The sequence below is a fragment of the Lethenteron reissneri genome, chromosome 38, assembly GCF_015708825.2.
Source record: "Lethenteron reissneri isolate LAM-NWPU_2019-01 chromosome 38, ASM1570882v1, whole genome shotgun sequence".
NCBI lineage: Eukaryota > Metazoa > Chordata > Hyperoartia > Petromyzontiformes > Petromyzontidae > Lethenteron > Lethenteron reissneri.
In genome coordinates, this window is record NC_083816.1 from 12,580,994 (window position 1) to 12,603,554 (window position 22,561).

The window sequence follows — 22,561 nt, forward strand, 5'->3', positions numbered from 1 at the left end:
CAAAAGGCGCCTTTTGGCGTCATCTGGTCCAACCCATATGAGACTAGGCTCGAAGGAAAGCTGTCTCGGGTGTGGACCAATCAACTTCAAGGACAGTGCACATCATCAGAGTTATGTCTTTTGTTTGTATTTATGACTGCAGGTATTGCGGTCTATGCAAACATGACTCCTTGCAAAAAGGTGTCAGTTTTGTTGCCAGATAGAAGGGTAAAGAACCAATTATCATATTTTTACTGGCAAATGAGGTCCCCATAGTGTAAACACTGTATGTGTCGAGAGATGGTTTAAGAGACCTGTGTGCAGTGTGAAGCCACGTGGCCATAAAGGGGTTTGTTTGTGCCAAGGGATTTCGGGCTGTACACACGCGGAGTTTACTTACAGAGATCCCCCATTGGCCTCGGAGACCACGGGGGAAAGTGCTGCTAAGGAGCACCTATTAAGGCCAGAATTGGAAAAGAGCTGGGTGATGTGGGCTGCACCACAGCTGACTGCCCTTGTCTGCCAAGTGGCGATGTTTACACACCACACCAGATAGTATTAAATTGAGGCTGCTTCAACCTTACGCAAAAATAAATGTACGGTAAATATATTAATAAATTTGAGCTCGTATAGAGTACCGCCATTCACGCAAATGCATCTGACAGCGCTGCGTAATTTGCAATGCACGGAGGTGCATATGTTATAAAGATGTTTTTAGCCAATTAATTATGAGCGTTTATGTATGTGGGAGTAAACCGGAGCAGTTGGAGAATACATACGTGTGTGAGGGGGCAACGCTCTATCCCGTACAGACGGGACAGATGGAGCTTAGTCAGGGGGTGCACCGTTTCATCGCCCTGGCGATGCAATGCATTGCGGCAATTTAGATGGTTCCCTGTGCGTATCGCGAGCTTACGAATCAATACCACTTGATGCATCAATACATCGCTACACGCCCTGCACCTGTGCATAGCTGGTCAGGTGGCACCACGACCAGCTGGGAGTTCACTCGGCCTCTCATCCCTCATCGTTCAATAAAATTAGTACAACTTCGTTCAAAGACAACAGTGGTTTTGCTATGGATACTGGGCCACTTTACGGGAATGTGGAATTTCCACCCCTGGCCTAAATTCTCCGACAAAGACGAGCAAGGCCCGGAGGGAGTCGGCCGCCGTGCCGTCGCTCGCCTGAGCGGGGGCATCGCCTCCATCGGGGCTCTCAACGATTTGGCTGAACACGGCGATGGGGGGACCCTCCCCCCGGCAGAGAACCGCGGGAAACTGGTGAAGCGTCCTTCCAGCGAGCGAAGATCGCGAGCGAAGAGAATGCGTCGGGCTAAGCTGAGCTCACCCTGCCCGTCGCGCTGTGTGCACTTGAAGAGGGCGAAGCGCGGCTGCAGGGAGTTGCCGCTGCGGAAGCGAGCGACCAGGGCCTCGGACACCTCCAGAGCGCTCGTCCGGCTGCTCAAGTGAACCTGGGACGTGCCGGCAGCGCCGCGGGGAGGGGAGCGTGCAGAGTTCATTAACAAATAGAGATGGGGTATACGAAGACACTTCACGCACAGAGAGAGTCTGCACGACACAAACTCTCTCCTCTCGTCGTCGCCGACAGACCTCGACATTGGCATTTAGTTTCCTGAACGTACCGCCACTGCCATCGCACGCGACAGAAGAAGAGAAACGGAGAGGAGAGTCGGTCAGCCACAGGAGGAGAAAAGCGAGGTTATGTTAGGTGCTGGGATAAGGTCAGGGGTTGAGTTTCGTGCTAGGTGCTGATTAGCAACCATGGTAATCGAAAGTGGTAGGACTGGCTGTCAGGGCTATGGTAGACTGGGGCTCAATAGGTCAGTGCCAGTTTACCACTCCCCTGTCAGCGACCGTGGCCTTGTCGCTTGCCACCCTGTTCTCATTCAACCGTTGTGGTCGCCAGCGCCGTACCTGCTTAGTGCTCTCTCCACTACGTGCCGAGCGCCTCTTGAGCTTGCGGGCAGCACCGGTCGCACCGCCGCCACCACCATCGCCGCCGCTCTCCCGGCCAGCTCCAGCTTCCCTCTCAGAGCCGTCGACGCTGCGGAACTTGAGCTGCACCTCGATGAATCCCGTGAAGCTGCCGTCCGGTTGCTGGAGAGGGTGCGGCGGTCCGGAACAAAGGGAGCAAGGACACGCGGCAGGTGAGTGGAGCCGCGGTGGGCCGCCACCAGGGTCGCCGCCGCGCTCTGGCATTTGCCTCCCACGCGGGTGGCTGCCACTCCGAGTGGGGGTTTGCCTCTGCCCAAAGATGCCTTGCGGTGAAGGTCAGTGTGCTTGTCAAGGTCAAGAGGGCGGCTCTATCAAGAACGCATGACTCCTTACCGCTGTCGCTATTGCGACAGGGTTGGCCACGTACTGCACAAACGAAGTTCAACATACGTACATTGTGAACGAATGAGACCGTTGTTGTTGTCGTTGTATACACGGACGCGACACGTGTGTGCATGCGCGGGTCGGCGGCTCACGGAGCGTCTCACCAGCGTCATGTGCGCGTTGCGGGGTGCAGCGCGGTTGAATGATGAGATCTTCTCCTCTGCCTCGTCATGAGGCAGCTCCGCTTTCGTCGAGGGCGGCTCCACGTTCCCATTCTGTGACGTTCGCACGATAAACCGGTCAGCCGATCGACCCCTGTCCGTGTGGCACGCAGCACGTCAACAGGTCTAGTGCTCGGGGCTGTACATAAAATGTGCAAGAATGCACATCGCCTGTAACATGTACAAGACGTTTGTTTCCAATGGTAGAGATCAACTGCTGAAATCGAAGATGGCTTGCAAGCGTTGAAGAGTGGGCCGGATATCATGAGCGAGCAATTGCAGGGCTGTGACGGGTAGCAAGTGTGCTTGGTCAGGATTCGATGCTGAAGGGGATGATGAGCGGCCACCAAAGGCGAGAATGTGCACGACAGTACGTCCACCGTGGAGATGGAGAGGTGGAATCGGCGTGGTGTATGTTTGTGTACGTCTTGACGGAATTGTCACGTAGCGGGACTTTGGTTGATGGAAATGGATTTTTGGGCAAGCATTCACCCAGCAGTGGATTGATCACGGGTGACGACGCTAATTATGACCACAACACGACGCGCCGCCTGCTTCACAGCAGATCTTAGAGATCCCTGAGTAGGCCGTCTGTGTGCCAGCTTCAGGGCTACATTTAGGAAATTTGAAAACGCCAGTACCCGCAAATTAATCAATTGGGACTGTACTTGGCAAGCATCGCTCTCTACTGACAGAGGAAAGTCCCGGGTCACTCATGAAAATGACTCATCCTTAAACTTGATGATATTGTTTGGTTATTTCGGTAAAGACACGTAGACAGAAAATAAAAACAAAAAACCCACTTCGTTTCGATTGCAACACAAGGCGGTCGTCATCAGGAAAAGGAGAGGGGGGTTAGCCTCCAAAGGCAAACTGTTGATAAAGGTTCAGAGATGGGCGTAGTCCAAGTGTGTCAGCAGCATGGGCGGGGCAGCTAATGTTAATGTAGAAGACAAGGTCGGGGGGGGAGAGAGACGGGGGGTAGAGATAGGGGGAAAGAGAGGGGGGGTAGAGATGGGGGGCATTGCACCTCGTTCCACACACCCACACTGCTGACGGTGGAGGTTGACAAGAAAACAAAAATCAAGTCATGACCCAAAGTGGTTGATGACATCTTTCCAATGATTCCTCAGTTTATAACCATCCTCTCGGTTGTAATTGTGTCTGTGTCTCTATATATGGATGGCTTCATGAACGAATCTTTGTTGATAGTCAGTAGGCTTGCAAAGTACCATCGTCTTAGAGAAATCAATTTCGCGTGAGCACTCTCACTACGTCATACACTTACAATCACTCACCCAAGAACATTCAATGTCATGCATTCCCGTGATTTTACTGGGCATACAATTCACATTCGTATTCAATGGCATCATTTACTCTCGGATTCATGCACAGAACAAGTTTGTGTGCACACACTAAATGTGTCATTCAACATTCATCCCCATTCATCTCCACACCTCTTGCATCGCTCGTAAACAGCACGACCCTATTCCCAATTCATTCATTTACGTACACGTCGATTCACACAAGCAAGCAATTAGTTGCACGTTCACGCCGCGTGGATTACCGACCACGTCGCTACCATTCACACATCGGCATCGACAGGCTCCGTTCTGCGGGGGCATTTCGTCGCCGAGGAAGGAGAGACGGCTCAACTCGTTGGCGTGTTCGTTAACGAGCCATTAGGCTCACAGTTCAAGTCCCACAGTCGCCCGGTAATTTCCATGGGAGTGTAATTAGCAAGTGCTGTTGTCTGTGCTCGATCGGATATTAGAGACCCACTGGCTGGTTGCTGTGCGAGAGTGAGCCACTGCGTAGCGCCACGTGACGTCTTAACATCACGTTTTGTCTCCAGGTTAAATTGAGCCATGCGTGGCGCTCATTTGTGATGCGATTGACATGGAGTATTTGGACCGCGATGCCAGCTCACAACCTTTAGATTGTACAAAGAGAGCTTTAACCACATCACAGCTGGCCAGACGTTTGAATAAATCCCCAAGATTAGATTACTTACAGATAATTTACTGACAAAACTACCTGTTCCCGAGTTAATCCAGTTTACTCCAGTCTCCCGCAGAAGGAAATAATGATTCTCAACGTACTTTGCGTCAGCTAAATAAAGTACTGTGAACCGAGTTGTCCTCAATACCAACATAGCCTTTTTTGACAGTTGAGAAATAAATAAAGTAATCCTGGGTGGTGCATAATGAATGAATGATATTCATAATTTACAAGTTATTTTAAATAAAATTGCATATCCTCCCTCCTCAGCTACTTTCAGTAAATGTTTAATTCGCAAATTAATTTCATTCAAATAAAAAATAAGATATTTTACATTGTATAGAAATAAATAAGGCAAAGGTTTGCCAACCTTTTCTTTCCTTAGAGCATTACTGGAGCACTACTGGAGCATTGCTGGAGCATTACTGGAGCATTGCTGGAGCATTACTGGAGCATTGCTGGAGCACTACTGGAGCATTACTGGAGCATTGCTGGAGCACTGCTGGAGCTGCGCTAAACGGTCAGGAGAAGGCAAAGGTGCAGCATTGCAACCGCTCACTTGTGGCACTGCTCGTGGAAGAGACCTCCACCGGAGCGCGGGGGAGCCATTCTGAAGGGTATTTGGCCTCCTCTTCCACGCTTGCCAGACGTCTGTCTGTCACACTCTTCCTTCCGATATGAGGAATCCACTGGAGCTATGCACTTTAAAATCTAGATTGAAAACTCATTTTTGTTTAAACTGCTTTTTGTGTTTAGTTTATTGTCTTTCCCCCACACCTCCGAATAACCCGGTTGGCTACGTACGGTGCGATAAAAGTTCAACATAGTACGTCTGTGAAATGGTAGAGGTAACTGACACTTTACCCCACCGCACGCATCTCACCAAAGGCGTGACGGCGGTGAACCCGTTTACACCGCTGGGTGGACCGAGGCGGCGCGGTAGGGGACAGAGGGGGGGGGGGGGGTCCCAGGCGTCTGCGCCGCCGCGCCAGGAGAACGAACCGCGAACCGGCGACCTCCCGATTGCAGGTCCCGTGAGCCGAGCGTGAACAGCGCTGGGGAAGCGCGCTCGTTGTTGACTTCGTGTACAAATAAAAACAAAATAGGATCACATCTGCTACTGAATGGAGGAATTGCCCTATCCACTGGCACAAGGGCTGATCGAGTGATTGTTTAATTAAATGGTCTGCCTGGCTGCCTTTATGACGAGTTTGACCCGAGTGGATTTGAGATGCCCGCTGCTCAGCCTGAAAGCTGCTTTGCTCCTTAGAAGGCTCCAATAACGACACCGTAAACCCAAAGCCACAAGAGGCGCATGGATTCCTTTCTCAAATGGCCCAAGTAATAATTCTTAAATTATTCACTTCCACCCGAAAAGGTAACTTTATTGTGATTGTTCATTAATTCCGTGGCAGTCTTTACAGCAGGCGTGCACAACACGTCTGAGATGAGAGACGATGTGATGAACGGACACCATTCAGGGTCACAATTTCGTTTAAGAATCCACTTTTGTTGTCGTTTGAACCTAGCTCACATCGTTTCTGTTCTGGGGGAGCAGAGGTGCAGTGGTTAGCGCATTGCTCTGTGAACACGGCAGCCCGAGTTTGCTTCCCGATCATGGCTAACAACAACCGCGAGTGGAATCTGAACCAGTCCTGTGCCCCCAACCCTTCACTAACCCAAACTGACCAGTGTGGTGAAGTATGGTCAAATAATCTCCGATGACCAGAGGCTATCATTTCAGTAATGGGTTTACAAAGGTGTTGCATTGTTTCATCTTCTTGGTTCTTTTGTTTGTTCTTACTTTTAGTAAACCGTGATATAATTTGCATATACTGTACTCTGCATCACTCAATCATCACTCATAGTTAGGCAAGGAGCGTCACGCTAACCGTGTGACCTCTTGCGACAGCGTTCACACGAACCACTCTCGCTGCCATCCACCAGCGTCCCCGGTGATCCGCTTCATCCACGACAACCACGATGCCACCACGGGAGCGGCACCACTTCAAGTGTCAACGGCAACTCGATAGACTGCGTGTAGATTAATTCACCTTTACCTGTGTGTGTAAGTTAATTCGCCGATTAAGAGGACTGTATATCTCTCCAAATGCTGGGTCACTGCCGCGATGCCGACGGGGAGAAGGGGTCCTGGAGGGCTCCTTTGAGCCGGCAGGCAACAGACGTGGCAGGCGACGGGCAGGCTGTCGCGCCGCGATGAGATGGCTTACGTTCAGGTCGATCGGAAACGACAAAGACCGGCCGCCTACAATTCTGATCTCAGTGGTGCTGGGCTCAGTGCTTCGATGTGGGCATCGCGCTCTTCCTCGTGAGTCCCCTCTTTATCCATAACCAAGCAGCACGGTGTCTCGGGACACTCTCTGGACCTTCAGCAGGCGTACGGAGCCACCCCTCGGTGAGGGTTACGAGGACGCTGCCGCTGCCGTGGCAGCCCCGGAGCCAATTCCCCCGTCCGGGCCCGGACACGTCCGGCACTTTGTAGCCACCCGCACCGTGGCCTGCCGCCACCGCTGCTCTCGCCGTGGTTTGGTCTCGGAGAGCGCTTCCTTCCTCACGGCAGCACCACAGCAGCACCACGGCAGCACCACGGCAGCACCACGGCAGCACCACGGCAGCACCACGGCAGCACCACGGCAGCGCCACGGCAGCACCACGGCAGCACCACGGCAGCACCACGGCAGCGCGGCCCGGCGGTGCCGCCGTCACCGTGGTTGGATCGCAATCGCAAAGGTTGCAAACTCAAGTGATGGTTTGGGGTCGGTTCTGCCCATCATACCTACAGCTACGATAACATAGACCGCTCTGGAGGAAGTCAACTAGGACTTTGAGAATGGATAGACTGCTCCTGGCCAAGTGAACAGCATACCGCACCATGAAGCAAGTGAACAGGGTTCACCTTGTGACCATAGCTTCCACATCAGTGGCAGTGATAACTGAACTGGACCTGGGCTCTGTGCCGCCAGCCCGCACTGACCAGCATAGTGAAGTATGGTCAATCCCCTCCCCCACCCCACTGCACAACTCACACAGCATGTGGGAGGCCTTCATCCAGGAATCGACTGACAACGGGCTGTATATTATTGTAAGATGTACACATTTTACCAGCATAAGATCTCTTTTAAATAAATATTTAATTACAGTAAATAAAAAATATAGATTTAAACCACGCAATGCTAGTTTGTGATTGTTGACCCAACCGGGGCTCTGGCTGAATCGTGTTAACGCTACTGGCTGTGGAATGCAGTTGTCACAATTTTACATTCATTGTTCGAGACACCTCGCTGTGATAGAAAAACACATTCCTGCCATCGTGATACGTGTGGACAATTCTAAACATGCAGGGGCAATTAATGGCACACGAGTGTGTGTCAGTGTGTGAGAGAGATAAAATAAGAGCAGAAAGGCACGGCTATTACTGGAGAGTGAACGATTCAGTGGCATAATCGCAGCTGCTACTCTCTAACGGGCGTTGGGCAATCTTCACCTCTTCTCATGCTCCTGAAATCATCGTGAAAATTCTACATTCGAAGGAATTGCTTTTGGTTCTCATGAGGTATGGTATATGTATATGTCATAGGGCCTGGCATAAACATACATGGGGGAAAATGGAATGAGCAGGGTTAGAGCTGTTGTCGAGTTATAGAGCTATTGACTGAATGGGAGAACAGTACTATTTTTAGAGCGGCATTACTTCACACGTCTGCCATAGGAACGTGGAATTTCCGTCAGAGCCAACCAACAAAAATGAGCAATGCGCCATTGCTCATTTGAGCAAGGTTACATTTTTAACTGGACCTCTTTAACATGATTTCAAGATTCTAAGATGTTAGTTTGAGACTCGAAAAACTTTTCTAAATCCTCATTTACCACTGCATTCACGTTGCTGTATGACTCTCCCATGTTGTCGGGTCGTGCCGGGCGCTGTTCTGCACAATGTCTCACGTTTCCCTCTACGTGTTGGGAGCTTCTTCAGCAACTCAACATGTAGTTATTTGGGTTGTATCGCGAACAAAACACGTGGCACAACCGGAAAGCCATTTCTATCTTGAAAAATTCGTGCACATCACCTTTTAAAAATGGAACAAAACAAAATACACTAAAATAGCTGAGCATGAACACAAACACAACAATGCCCCGTGCCCAAGTAATGGTCATCTTTGGGTCACAATCGGTACAATAGAACCAACATGCCCTGCCGCACAACAACATTTGCTTTTGACATTGCAGTGACAGCTTTCAACACCGCACGTCCGTCAAAGGTCCCCATTACGTGCATCCTATCGGGAAATCTCTGCTGTTGTCTTCACGCCGCTTAGCAGCTGAAAAGCAGGAAGGTCGAGGTGTGTTTGTTTGTCACATATTTTATTGTTCGAGTCTAGTCGCAGACACAGAGAGATGTGCACGCAAAGAACAGACAAAGGTCCCCGTGCAGCAGCCATTACAGGGGCAAGTGCTGTGAGCGAGCACGAGGGGGAGGGAGGGGGGGCTAGAACCGCGCCAGCCCGGCCGCCTGCCTCGCAGTCCTGATGATAATTACACACCACACCAGGGGCTCCATTCATGCCGGGTCGACCTAGGGGAGGCCCAGGCCCGATTCACGTTATAAAAACTTAATGTGACCACGGCAAAGACTCAAACTTGGGAGCCAGGTTCGTAGTGCAGCGTGCCAAGCACGACGCTACAGCCCCCCCCCCCCCACCACAACACACACACAGCACGCATTCATCATTCACCAAGATGAAGATCAGCAGCCTTCAAACATACGTACAAACAAACACGCATACGCAAGCACAACAGAAAAGCATGAAAGATAAAGGTCACGATTTCAGCAGCGCACATTGTTGGGACAAGTTCTGCAAGCGAGCCCCTATTAGCCCAGTCCGTCACTTCAGAGGTGGTGTGGCCAGCACCACACCCAGCCTGTCTCCCCAGTGCGAATGTCATTTTCGGCTGAGTCCACCTAAGCCAGGTTCAGACACCAGTTCCCACCGGTGTCATGCATCATCGTCATCATCCGCTTTGGTCAATCCACTGCTGAATGAATGCCTCCCCAAGCCATCGCCACCCTCGTGTTTACACTGCAGGATCGCGTGCGGTGCCACAGTTGTGCACTGAGCCCAGGCCATTGGGCTCCGAGGGCAGAGCGTGATCACGATTGTGCCACTTCTCAACAGCCGTGCTGTTAGCAAGTGCCATAGTAGGCACTTGCTAACAGCCGTGCTGTTAGCAAGTGCCATAGTAGGCACTTGCTAACAGCACGAGAAGGAAGAGTCTTTGCTTTGCATCCCCCGTACCGGTGACATCACAGCAGAGGCTGCACTCGCAGTGGCAACGTCAAGCACACAACAAGGGTGACGCAGTGGAGCACACAGCACACACAGCACACACAGCACACACAGCACACACAGCACACACAGCACACACCACGCACAGCACACACAGCACACACATCACACACAGCACACACCGCACACACATAGCACACACGGCACACACAGCACACACAGCACACACAGCGCACAGCACACACGGCACACACGGCACACACGGCACACACGGCACACACGGCACACACGGCACACACAGCGCACAGCACACACAGCGCACAGCACACACAGCACACACAGCACACACAGCACACACATAACACACCGCACACACCGCACACACAGCACACACAGCACACACCGCACACACAGCACACACCGCACACACGGCACACACCGCACACACGGCACACACGGCACACACAGCACACACAGCGCACAGCACACACCGCACACACAGCGCACAGCGCACACCGCACACACAGCACACACCGCACACACGGCACACACAGCACACACAGCACACACCGCACACACGGCACACACGGCACACACGGCACACACAGCACACACATCACACAGCACACACAACACACAGCACACACCGCACACATGGCACACACATAACACACAGCACACACCGCACACACGGCACACACATAACACACAGCACACACGGCACACACCGCACACACCGCACACACAGCACACACCGCACACACATAACACACCGCACACACGGCACACACGGCACACACAGCACACACAGCACACACATAACACACGGCACACACGGCACACACGGCACACACAGCACACACGGCACACATGGCACACACCGCACACACGGCACACACAGCACACACATCACACACCGCACACACGGCACACACAGCACACACAGCACACACAGCACACGGCCTCGGCTCGACTCTAGACAGACGCCTTAAGCAGATTAAACTGTCACCTAAACTCAAGCACGTGGCTTTGCTAGGATGTGCATACAAACTAAATATATCCAAGCACATATGAGTGACGCCCTGAGCAAGTGATGGAAATTCCACATTGCTGTGGCAAGAACCAGTCTCTTCACATGATGCCGGGCATTATTGTTTCCCCAAGAATCGGTACTTTTTCAACCTTTTAGGGATAATTATGATGAGCTGATCAATCTCAGACTGGGACTTGAACTCTGAACCGGCCAATTGTGAGTTGAGTGCTGTCCACTCGACAGCACCCCGACGGGTACCTGGTAAGGTCTGAACAAAACCAGGGGCTGCCGTCTATTCTTTCAGCAGACCGAGCACTCGGCTCGTTTGGTCTTTAGACCCTGGACGTGAATGAAAGAACACTTCAAACGCACCGCTGTCTCTTATTACCTCGCGTGAACGTTCTACCAATTCCCTAAAGGCAAATGTAGCAAACGCAGGTAACCCATCGCAACCTTCCTCCACTTTAGCCTCGTAGTATGACGTGCCCCGTGGGTAAACACGCCACGGGTAAAGCCAACGATGATCACGACGCGTGTACCGTGCAGCCCACGTGAAACCCAACACGCTACTGTCCTGTCAATACAACCACACCCAGAGGGACAACACCACCACCACCACCACGGCGACAGAGTTTGTTTTATGTGCACGTAAACTGTAGAAGGTGCAGCCCGGGCTATTGCCGACTCAGGCCACTGCTGACGGAACGGCCTCCACTACGAGAGGGGGTGCGAGGTGAGCCCCTCCAGAGGGGTTTGGGCCTCCTCTTCCATGCTAGCCAGGAGGTCTCAGACGAGGTCTCAGACGAGGTCCAGACGAGGTCTCAGACGAGGTCCAGACGAGGTCTCAGACGAGGTCTCAGAAGAGGTCTCAGACGAGGTGGGAGTCCCCACACTTTATGCTGCCAGACACGACCTGCCGAGCTACCAACTGTGGTGGACCCATTAATACTGCTGGGTGGACAGGTGGATGATTTCACAATTTTGCTCCATTGTTTAGACAGTATGCCAAGGCAGGATCCGGACACAAACTGTACAGCGTAATTATTTTAAAAGTAAAATCACAGATTGTGGGGCAGCGCTCATCTCCCTTGGCGGCTCCGAGCCCGTTGTGGAAATTCCACATTCTCATGGCAGGGTCGTCCACTCTAAAGGGTATCCACCTTTGACTTCCCATGAAGTGGTACTCACTTTAACGACCCCAGAGGCACGGTGGACAAATGACCGTCAGGTAGACCTCTGCATGGGATTTGAATGATTAACTCAAAACCTCCAACTGTGAGTCGGTGTCCTGCAACTGCTTAACACTTCGGTGATCCAAATCTTACTGATCGGATAAGAATGAACAAAGTCTTTGCATTTTTATTCGTTGGTTTCGCATTTGTGGCCTCGCAAAGCCCACTCACACCCACAACAGGAATTTAGTTTTAAATGTTCTCCGAAATATATATTTATTCTGTTTACTGAGAATTGCGGGGGATTTTTGTCCGGGTGTGCACCATGTACCACTTGCCGCCCGATTGCTATTCCTGTAAACCAGGGGTTAGGATACCGAAGGAGGATGGCCTAATCCAGACACACGACGCCTACCACTTTGAAGGGACCTGCACCCTCACTCATCACTCCAGCTCTGCATCGTTCATTCTCCAGCACTGCACTACGAACCCAGAAATCTGAGTTTGATCCCTGACCGCGGCGAATATCAGTGGCGAGTGATTATACGATTCGAACCGATTCTGGGTTCTACTCTTCACGGCGCCCCACACTGACCAGTATGGTGAAGTATGAACAAACAAGCCCAATGACCAACTCAGTGTAGGGAGGCCTTCATTCAGTAGTGGATTGATGAAGGGCAGTAGATTATTGTTTCTCTTTCTAATAAAATTTTAAATGTCACATTTGCATTTCGCCACTGCCACACAATGGCACACTCTTGTGAAGGGCGTCACAGCCTCTGCATCGCCCACCACAGATCACGCGGAGAAGCACTTGATCAATTCCCCCCACACACGAATTACCAGCAATGTCCACCCAATTGATCCTTGGAAACTTTTGTGAACTGCGACAATCGTCCCAATATCCGCGTGTTATTCCCGGATATGAAGTCTTCAATTATGAGCGGTAACCTCATCCTATTATCCGCAAGTAGCAGGCCAATAGCAACTTCAGTGTAGCGGCTTTGGAACCAGACACGACAGAAGCTGCCCTTGTAGATACAACTCCTCTACCCTGCAACCTGGGCTAACATGTGAGTGTGTTGGATTGAGTGTTTTATCTTACAGTTGAACATAGCTGTGATTGCACAATGAGGTAGTTTGACCGAGTGAGGTTTAAATACAGTCACAAGAAGTCGCCATGTCTTCCTGCTGCAATGTACGGCGGGTGCTACCCTGGTCTGTTGGTAGTCTTGAGCCACGGACAGGTTGAGTGCGGTCAACACGCTCCTTAAGAATGTTTTCTGGTCAGTAAGTGTGGTCAACAGCCTTGTGAGCCAAGCCTTCTCTGCCAAAAAGCACTTTACAGCAGACACTGAGCCTCTGAAAGTCAAGGACGCTTGACAAAGTGAGTTTTGTAAGTCAATCAATGGCTGTGGATGAAAGAGGACACATTTCGTCTCAGCTACAGATTCGTGGCCCCATATTGGGAATGTGGAAGGCACAAGGTCCTGGCTCAGGACCATCAATGGATGTGAGTGCCGCCCCCCTGCTCGTAGGAGCCGGGAGAAAGCGCTGCTGGTTTTGAGTTGAACTGTAGGAGCAGGGAGAAGGCGCTGCTGGTTCTGAGTTGAACCGTAGCAGCAGGGAGAAGGCGCTGCTGGTTCTGAGTTGAACCGCGCGGTGAGTGGATGAGTAACGTTCCACTGCGTGAGGTCTCGGGTCGTATCGCGCGCTACTTGGCGCGATGTCTGACGTTTCGCTCCTGAGGGAACTGAACGTTCCAGAAGGAGTTCCTGGCACGTGGAGCGAAATGCCGAACTAAACTAAACTATTTATTACTTTACCAGGTAAGGCCCACTGAAGTATACAACTCTTTTCAGAAGCGACTTGGCCACAAATGATAGCTCAACAAAGTGGCTCATCACACATGAATTTACTGCAGACAAATGCTCTAAACGTACGTAGATTCTAAATGTGGATGGAGAAACCGGAGGACTCGTGACCTCCCATATACCAGGTGAGGTAGTTAACATCTCACCACCACGGCGCCCAATGCGCGGTACAGCCCGGAAACACAATGCAGAACGATAATCCTGGCGACATGCAGGCCACATGAATAATTCAGTAAAATGGGGACAAAACAGGAGCCCCATTACACACGCAGGTCTCGGGCTACTCCACGTGATCTTCGCAGCCGCCTCTTTCAAGTTTCACCACCGTTTCACGATCCACACAGAGAAATTGGATGGCTCAAGGCTGGCGACACAGCCTTGGAGTACGCGAACACGACAGCTTTGCAGAAAAAAGGGCACTGAAAGGTCAGAACTGTTTTATAAAAATAGCTTCATGCCTCGGTTACTTCTGAGATCTTTGATGCGATCAATGGTGACTTGCACAGATTCTCTCAGGTACTGCTCACGCTTTTAAATAACAATAATATACATTTAACAATGTATCACTAATTACGATGAATTACTGGGGTGGGGCAGTTCGTAACACTGCACTGTGAACCCCGTGACCTCGCATCCCTGCCCCCACCCACTCTGACCAGCGTGGTGAAGTATGGTCAAACAACCCCCTTCATGATCGACATGTTACATGGAGGCCTTCATCCTGCAGTGGACTGACAAAGTTCCAACATGTAATTGTTACGGTAGTGTGTTTATAGGACACAAATACTGTCGAATCTAAGTATTTACAGCACAGAATAAGAATATACAGCATTATCAAAGAGTAAATAAAATTATTGAATCACCCCTAAAAGGATCGCTAAATCTCAAACCTTTTTCATGAAGGCCCTGCATTTCTGGTGCTGGGTGGTGTGGGAGGAAATCAGAGCACGCAGAGAAAACCCACGTGCAGGGAGGCAGTGCTCAAGGCTCCGCACAGATAGTCAAGAATCCACGGCTGTACCACTATCTCCTGACTACCTAGTACCGCAAGCCTATAACACCTGGCATCCAAGTCCTAACCAGGCTCAAACCAAGATCTAACAAGAGAGGGTGTGCATGCATGGTGAACAAAGCCAAAGTGAAGGTCTTCCCATGCCCAAATAAGTGTGGGGTGCTCCTCATTCTCACTGATGGCTCTGAGCCAGTGGTGGAAATTCCACACTCCTATGGCTGGGTCCACAGAGCCACCTGGCCAGACACAATTGCTTTGTAATCGATGCACAGTGCAGCTTCTCTTATTATCCGGGGCCCTATTATCTTCGACTCTCAATATCCGTGCCCACCAAGTCGATCCGTGGAAACTGCCGTCATCTGCTGATGGATTCTTCCTCTCATCTACATGTATCCGCAGAGAAGCATAGACACCCAGAGGAAGTGGTCTCCCGAGCGTGCTAAATTCATCACATGACAGCGTTCTTTTCACAGAAGAGACATAATTTTGACTGCTTAGGAACATAAGCTGCCTTTGGGCAGGACACATGGCTACAAGGCATGACAGCTGATGGACAAGACTGCCAATGGAATGGCATTCCAAGGAGAGAACACATCCGAGAACACGACCATCGTGGAGAAGGAGCAATGAGATGAGTTCAAGTGCAGGCACGAGATAGATTATGGCATTGCAGAACTGTGAGGGATGGCGTTGGCATGGGGAGGCAGTGGAAAGGGCACGTTTGTTGATGATCAATCGTATTTTCCAACAGTGTGCCCCACAAAAACGAAGGGTAGAAATCTTATTTCCTGAAGAAATCCATCTTCCTTTCCTCGCAGTGACAATATAGAAATAAACCTGTAATTATTTTGAAGCTGTTATGTTGAGCATAAACATCATATAAGCATATGGCTAATCATCAGCGATGGAACAAGTTGATTGAAAAACATAAATCAGCTAAATAAACACTAAGTGTCATCGCCATTAAAACATTTCCTCAGATTTTGTTGCAATGAATAATAAATGAAGCGTGCATTTTCATTTTGTAAAACCCTAATTTTTACATCGCAAGAATACAAAATCCACCTTTCCGGTTAGTCCGGTGTTAGTGATGCGCTTTGCGCACGGTGGAACACGAACATCAGCGGTGCGGGTCACGTAACGAGCGAGAACCGGAGAGAAAACAGGGCCCGGAGCAGCGCGCAGCGATGGAACCGGAGTCACTGCAGTGGCACAACGGCAGAATTCCTTTGCCGATAATCATATTTCTTATGGAATTTCTCAATACACTGCTCGATGAAGGTCTTGCCTATGCCGTGCTAGTCATGCAGGCTCGTTTTACCACACATCCACGTACCGGTCACTGTGTTTTGGTGAAGGTTGGGAGGGCGGTGGAGGTGGTGGGGGATGGCGGGAGCAGGTCCAGTTCAGGTATTTCTTGCCACTGATTGCCACGCAAGTTGTCTGGGTTCGTAGTGCAGCGTGATAACCACCACCCTCTCTACCCCTCCGGTGTTTACTTTGAAAAACCAGCCAATGTGCTATGAACCCAGCAACCTGAGTTTGATTCCTGGCAGTAGCTAAAATCAGTGGCAAGTGATATCTGAACTGGTGCTTGGTCACCATTCAACCAATCGGCAAAGACCGGATTTTAAATATCAGAGCTGTAGGTTTGACACTGAGCCTAATTCGAAGACCATGAACCCACTTAGAGAGTAGAGATTGGTGCAACGTATGGTGGCAAAAAGTTAGCGGTGCCGAATGTCTTACGTGGCCAATGCAAGTGTATTAAGCAACAACCCTGGATTGTCAGTCATTAACAACACCAACAAAAAATCCACTTTTTTTCCACAATTTCTTCACGTCGTGATATCGGGGTCATGTCACGAGATGCAGAATCTGGTGGAAAATTTCAGTGAGCAGTGCAGCCCCTTGTGTTGGAGATCGGCGACACAAACGGACACAGGGCGCACAGCAACATGGCCGCGCATCGAGGGGTCATCGAACATTGACGAGTCCTGACACGGGCAGCTTACGCACAAAACCAAGAGATCATAAATTAACGATGTATACAAATTACACTTAAGACAAAGAGAGCGGCAAATCGTACAAACAGGACGGTAATCAAACCAACACCAATAAGGCGGCAACAATTGAGCATTAATCCCCAATTGGAACCATGGTCCTGAATCAGTCATCTACTTAATACAATATTTATTCATTTATAAATATTGTTTATCCAAGAACGCTACACTGAATTGTAGGACGCATAGAGAACCCAGCGGTGCGAGAGGGAACACTCTATCCGTCTAGAAGGAGCAGGTGGTGGACATTAGCCCACTTGCTGTCCTGCCTTCTCCTGACGAGCCAGGGTATGGCACCCCCTCGACACCCACGGAACGGAGCTCCACAACATTAGTGTGTGGCAATCCACCAACCCTCGCTCCACCGTGCTGGACCACAGGCGGTAGCCGCGTGCAGCGTACCTGCCACCGTCTGGCTGGAGTGGCCGGGGGAAAGGCGCGGGAGGAGGTGAATTCATACCGAACAACGATACAGGATCCCCAGAACCCGCCTTGAGTAATCCAACTACAGCAGCAACTTGTAATCCGCCATACACCACCATGGCGCACGCCTCCCCGGCAACTCCACCCGTGTCTCGCCATGCCCCCCGCTCGTCCCGCATAGCAACAGCACGGTGGTTTCTGGTTTCTCAACGGAGGGGAACAGTCATGGTGTCTGCTGCTGCTGCTGACGGCATGGTAACGCTTCCTTATGTATACAGTGAAATAATGCATTAATGTATACACAGGTGTATCACTATAGGGCTTTGAAAAGATTCTAAAGCGAAGGTTATCGTTACACTCGGGAACACTGTACAGTGCGGCCATCCTCAGCTGGGCGGCCCCGTAGAGGGGGAAGTGCCCACTTCCCATCGGAGGTGGGTTTCTGAGTTCAAATCCTGACCGGGGATTGATTCAGTTCATCATCCCAGTGGGGTCGATGAAATGTCACAATGAAAATGACTCCTTGATCAGCGTTGCTTGTTATGCTCACCGTAAGTACTCGTGTGTAGGAATCGATCGTTTACTATTTATGGTGATGCTTGTAGAAATAATTTCCTCTGTTTTACCTATAAAAGCCTCGGAGGGGAATTGTAATAAAAACAATTCAGGAGGGTCTTGCAATTGGACATTTAGCCGAATCTATGAATGAGTGTTTGGCTTCCTGAGGGAGGTATCCAAAGAAACCCCATAAATACAAAGTGTCATACAGAGAGATTCAAGAATTCACTGCTGAACTACTATCTTATGGCCACTTCACAGCCCAAGACTACAGTGCCGACAACACCTTGCATGCCGAGAGATAATACAACATTATGCTGCTATGGATTCTAGATTTTAAAAATATATATCAATATTCCGCAAAATATTAATTGTGGAAATTCATTGGACTTGATATGAGAAGCACTTCGTTGGCATTGAACAGTCGTAATACCCTTGCCCTGGGAATGTGGAATTTGTACCGGTGGAGTTAATTGCCGTCTCATCTCTCGTTTGGGCAGGGAAGACACTTCAAATGGACCATGGCACTGTCGCTCTGGCTGAATTCTACCAGAATGTCCATTGTCTTTCACTCTGTGGAGCAACAATGAAGAGTAAAAGTGAATCTGCTGATGTGACTTAATGTTACAACGGTAGGGGACACAAAGGGAGTTGTTGTAATCTTTGACACGTGGATGGCTCCATGCATCATCGTACATTGCCATTCGCCAACGGTCCGAGGCTGACCGACCAAATACAACGTCCCATGGCCCTGTGACCGTAGAGGTCACTCCGATTCCAATGAGACCCGAGTTGCCGATACTGCCATTGGACTTGACAGCTCCGTGTGTGCAGCTTGCGTGGACCACGGCACAACAATCTGGAAGCGAATGCCGCTCGTTGGGCTCAGGTCGAGGTGGCTGTAAGACACTCCGTGAAGGTCGAAGATCAACCAACCGACTGCATTGTTCCTGCAGCCTTCTGACAGTCGCTTTAATTCCACGAGCCTGCCAGCTGGTTAGGCCGCGTGGCTTTTCCAAGTAAGTAACCGAGACCACAACGGTCAATGCCGTGCTTGACGGTTCAAGTCGGCGTAGTGCGAGCGGCCCGCGGTGTAAACGACGTGCAAGTCAACGCTGCTCAGGGGCGGAGGCCTCCGTGGCTGCAGGAAGCTCCGGGGAAGCATCTGCTCAGTGAGGAAACCCCGCAGTGAGCATGGGAAACGGCGCCTATCGCTCGCGACAGCTTGAGAGGTTGTTTTTTGGTTTTTTGCAAATGCGGTTTCCGCTCTAAACAAGCAGCGCAACAGGAAGAGAGGACTCACACGATTACTCACACTTCAACCCGAGGGGCCCGTATCGCGAGCGTAAGGAACCGTGCGGCCCACTGTGTCGCGAGCGCGACATCTGCGCACATCAGGGCGAAGACGCTCGCGCTGAGACGCCGCTCTGTAAGTGGCGCGCGTTTCAGAGAAGCAATCTAAGATCTTTACCCCCCCCCCCCCCCCACCGACTCCAAAAACACAACCCTGGTGGGATTGTCGAGGCTAATTTCACAAGGGTCCTTGCTTTGGATCTCAAGTTCACTGTGCGCCTTTTCAAGTATTTGGCTTCTTTTCTTCAGTGTGGGAGGAAATTTGAGCGCTCGGAGTATAATGACGCAGGTATAGCAAAGAAGAACACCGCTTAATGAGCTGCACGGAGAGGCCAGCAGGCTACCTCACTGCATTGCACCACACGTACTAAGTTGTATCTACCCTTGTGGGATGATGGGCTGAGGTAAGCTCTCAACTCAAACCTTCGAGTCAAGAGCTCTGCCACAGTGCGGGGGGGGGGGGGGGGTTATGACAATTATCATAATAAATTATAATTTATTATTGATGCTGGCGTCTCTCAGAACGCGCCGCTCCATTGCTGGACCACGACACTCGTCCACCGAAGAGGTCCACGTGGCAATCAGAGATGAGGGCGCCCGCCCGCTGCACGGCCTGGGCTTGCTCCTTCAATGGAGCTGTGGACACAATCTCACGGCAGCTGGGCTCCGATGGAGCACAACGTGCTTGTCAGAGGCCGGGTGCTCAAATGTACCGCTGTGCCTACAGCAGTTTCGTTTCTCATTTTCCCAGGACCTTTACGGCGGGTCGCACGGGGCCCCACAGTCCCCTCCCGTGGACTTTATTAAAACCGCTGACATATCGAGCCATACGTTAATCATCTATAAAGCAGCTGGTAACTCTTTAATCTGGTGCACATGCACACACTAAACACACACACACGAAACAAAGGGGCACATTGGGCATGCGTCTACGTAGCGCTTTGTAAACTCCGTGCCGCTGTCGGATGTGCGGAAAATGAACCGCTTTGCAAAATGACTGCGAGTGGACGCGTGGAATACAACCACCCCAAGTGCACAATGTACACAGACCACTGTCTGCCCACCTTGTTACTCGATTTGCTTGATAATGTGATTGCGCAGCCTGCGCACAAACATCTTGAACTTAAGCACTCTTATGCATTTCTGTAATTTGCTCCCAGCATAACCTTTGTGTTGTTTTGCAAAAACAATTGGGGGAGGAATAAAAAAAAACACTCTTCCCTTAGGCCGACAGCTTTTCCTGCTCCTTAAAAACAACGATGGCGGCCCTCGGCCGATCCGGTGAAACAGCGGTGGGGAGTCGGGGGTTCGCCGAGCACACGCACCGGCACTCGCCCCGGCCTCAACCAACACGTAGGGCAGTGTGTGGCACGGTGACCATGGCCTGGGCCTCTGGTGGGTCGGTAAAGGTGAAGCCCTGCAATCGCTTGCCCATGCCATTGCTGGCGGAAGGGCCTAGATGGAGCTTTTATATAACACCTCGAGAATAATAAATAGAGACGATAGTGTCTGTTTCACTCCATGACGTGAAATCACATTTCAGTCCATCAAGCTATGAGCCTTGTAGACTGTTTTCCAACAGCATTGGGGTTTTATAAGCAGCTAATTTCTGAACCGGTGTAAACCTTCTTTAGCCTCACCAGCCAAGTGTAGCCCGCTAAAGTTGGCCTGGTCAAATAGGCATTGGGCAGTTTGGTAAAGTTGACGTGTTTTTGTCGATACTAGAACGAACAAAGGATGTTCTGGCCATGCCAGAGTTTGAACCGACAGCCTCCTGATTGTGAATCGAGATGCTTTGCCACAGCGCTATCCGGCCAGATGCAAAATCGACGCTCCTGAATCAGCGGTGAAAATTCTACATTCCTTTTTGCAGCCACGCAGAAACCGCAGATGAATGAGACGCGTGGCTCATTTAGAATAAAAGGCAACGAAGGGGACAGCACTTCAAAGCGAGACTCGAGAGCTGAGGCAGGTAATCGTCCCGGCTCACTTTCCACATGAAGCACAAGGCCTAAAACAGAGAACACCAAGCCGCCGCGTGAGAAGCTAATTTCCAGGAGCGCGCCTTCAATCAACACCAGCGAGGGCACGCCGCGGAGACGCTCCGTGCCAGGCGGTGGGAAAGGAGCCGCGTCGCTCACGCGCGTCCCCAGGGCTCCCGCGATCCGCAGTGGGAGATGTGTCATCTTCACAAGGAAACATTCGTAAATATTTTCAACGCACCTGCTGATAAGTTTATTCAGTGCCTTTAAAAAAGTGTGAGCGCGATCCATGCCGCGGTTACGTGGAATAATCTGCTCGGTTGTGTGTGCTCGTGCACGCGTGTGTATGGTGTGCTTCGTGTGTGTGTGTGCTCCTGCCCCAAAAGTATGTCAAGGCAATACGGGGAATCTTTGTCGTTCATTCATCAGTTGTATCGGCTCTTATTAAAAATAAATCACAGCAGAGGGCCAATGCTCGAATGTCGCCTGTTGTATATTTTGTCCTTGTAGGGCAGCGTCACTGGCAAGTGCCTTTTTGTTAAATGTGTGTACAGTACACCGCTGCCAATGTGGAATCAACATACTGTGTTGTTTTGTTCTTTTAGGTTTTGATTATTTTATTTTTTCCCCACAATTACAGTGCATTCCAAGTGTGAAATCAGCATCATATGAAGAGGCGTGTGTAAGGAGTCGATCCGGAACTCTCGCCGTGAGCAGTGCACCACTGTGTGCCACACAGCGGCCCCAGAAGGAGAGGTCAGAGATGCTCCTCTGGGGTCACTGAGCTCATCCACGGCGGTGGAACCCAGTCAGATCTCTGGCGACGAGCACGCTTGTCATATGGCAATCAAACGTGACATTTTATTCCTGAAAGGTAATATAATCCAAATTAATAACCACCTGATTTTATACGATGCTCCTTCTGTGTGGTCATAAGCAGGCTGAGACCATCAGCTCATTAAACGTGAGGACCCCGTTTAATCAGAGACTCAGGATCTCAGCCACATCGGGCTCAGCCACCTTTCACCTTCTGGACCAAAATTCCATTTCGCACATTTGCCGCGTTAACTCACAACGCACCGACACACAGTTAACTCACAACGCACCGACACACAGTGAACTCACAACGCACCGACACACAGTGAACTCACAACGCACCGACACACAGTGAACTCACAACGCACCGACACACAGTTAACTCACAATGCACCGACACACAGTGAACTCACAACGCACCGACAC

The 22,561-nt window shown here is 50.7% G+C and overlaps 1 protein-coding gene across 1 annotated transcript in view; it reads right to left on the minus strand.

Annotated features, from left to right (window-relative positions):
- Positions 1-22,561, minus strand: part of LOC133351564 (ras association domain-containing protein 1-like) — a 44,445-nt gene that overhangs the window by 12,498 nt on the left and 9,386 nt on the right. Inside the window, exons 3-5 of the mRNA XM_061566865.1 lie at positions 2,486-2,596; positions 1,917-2,099; positions 1,330-1,453 (exon numbers count right to left, since the gene is read on the minus strand). Of these exons, the coding sequence (XP_061422849.1) occupies positions 1,330-1,453; positions 1,917-2,099; positions 2,486-2,596 (418 nt within the window). The remainder of the gene's footprint in view (positions 1-1,329; positions 1,454-1,916; positions 2,100-2,485; positions 2,597-22,561) is intronic.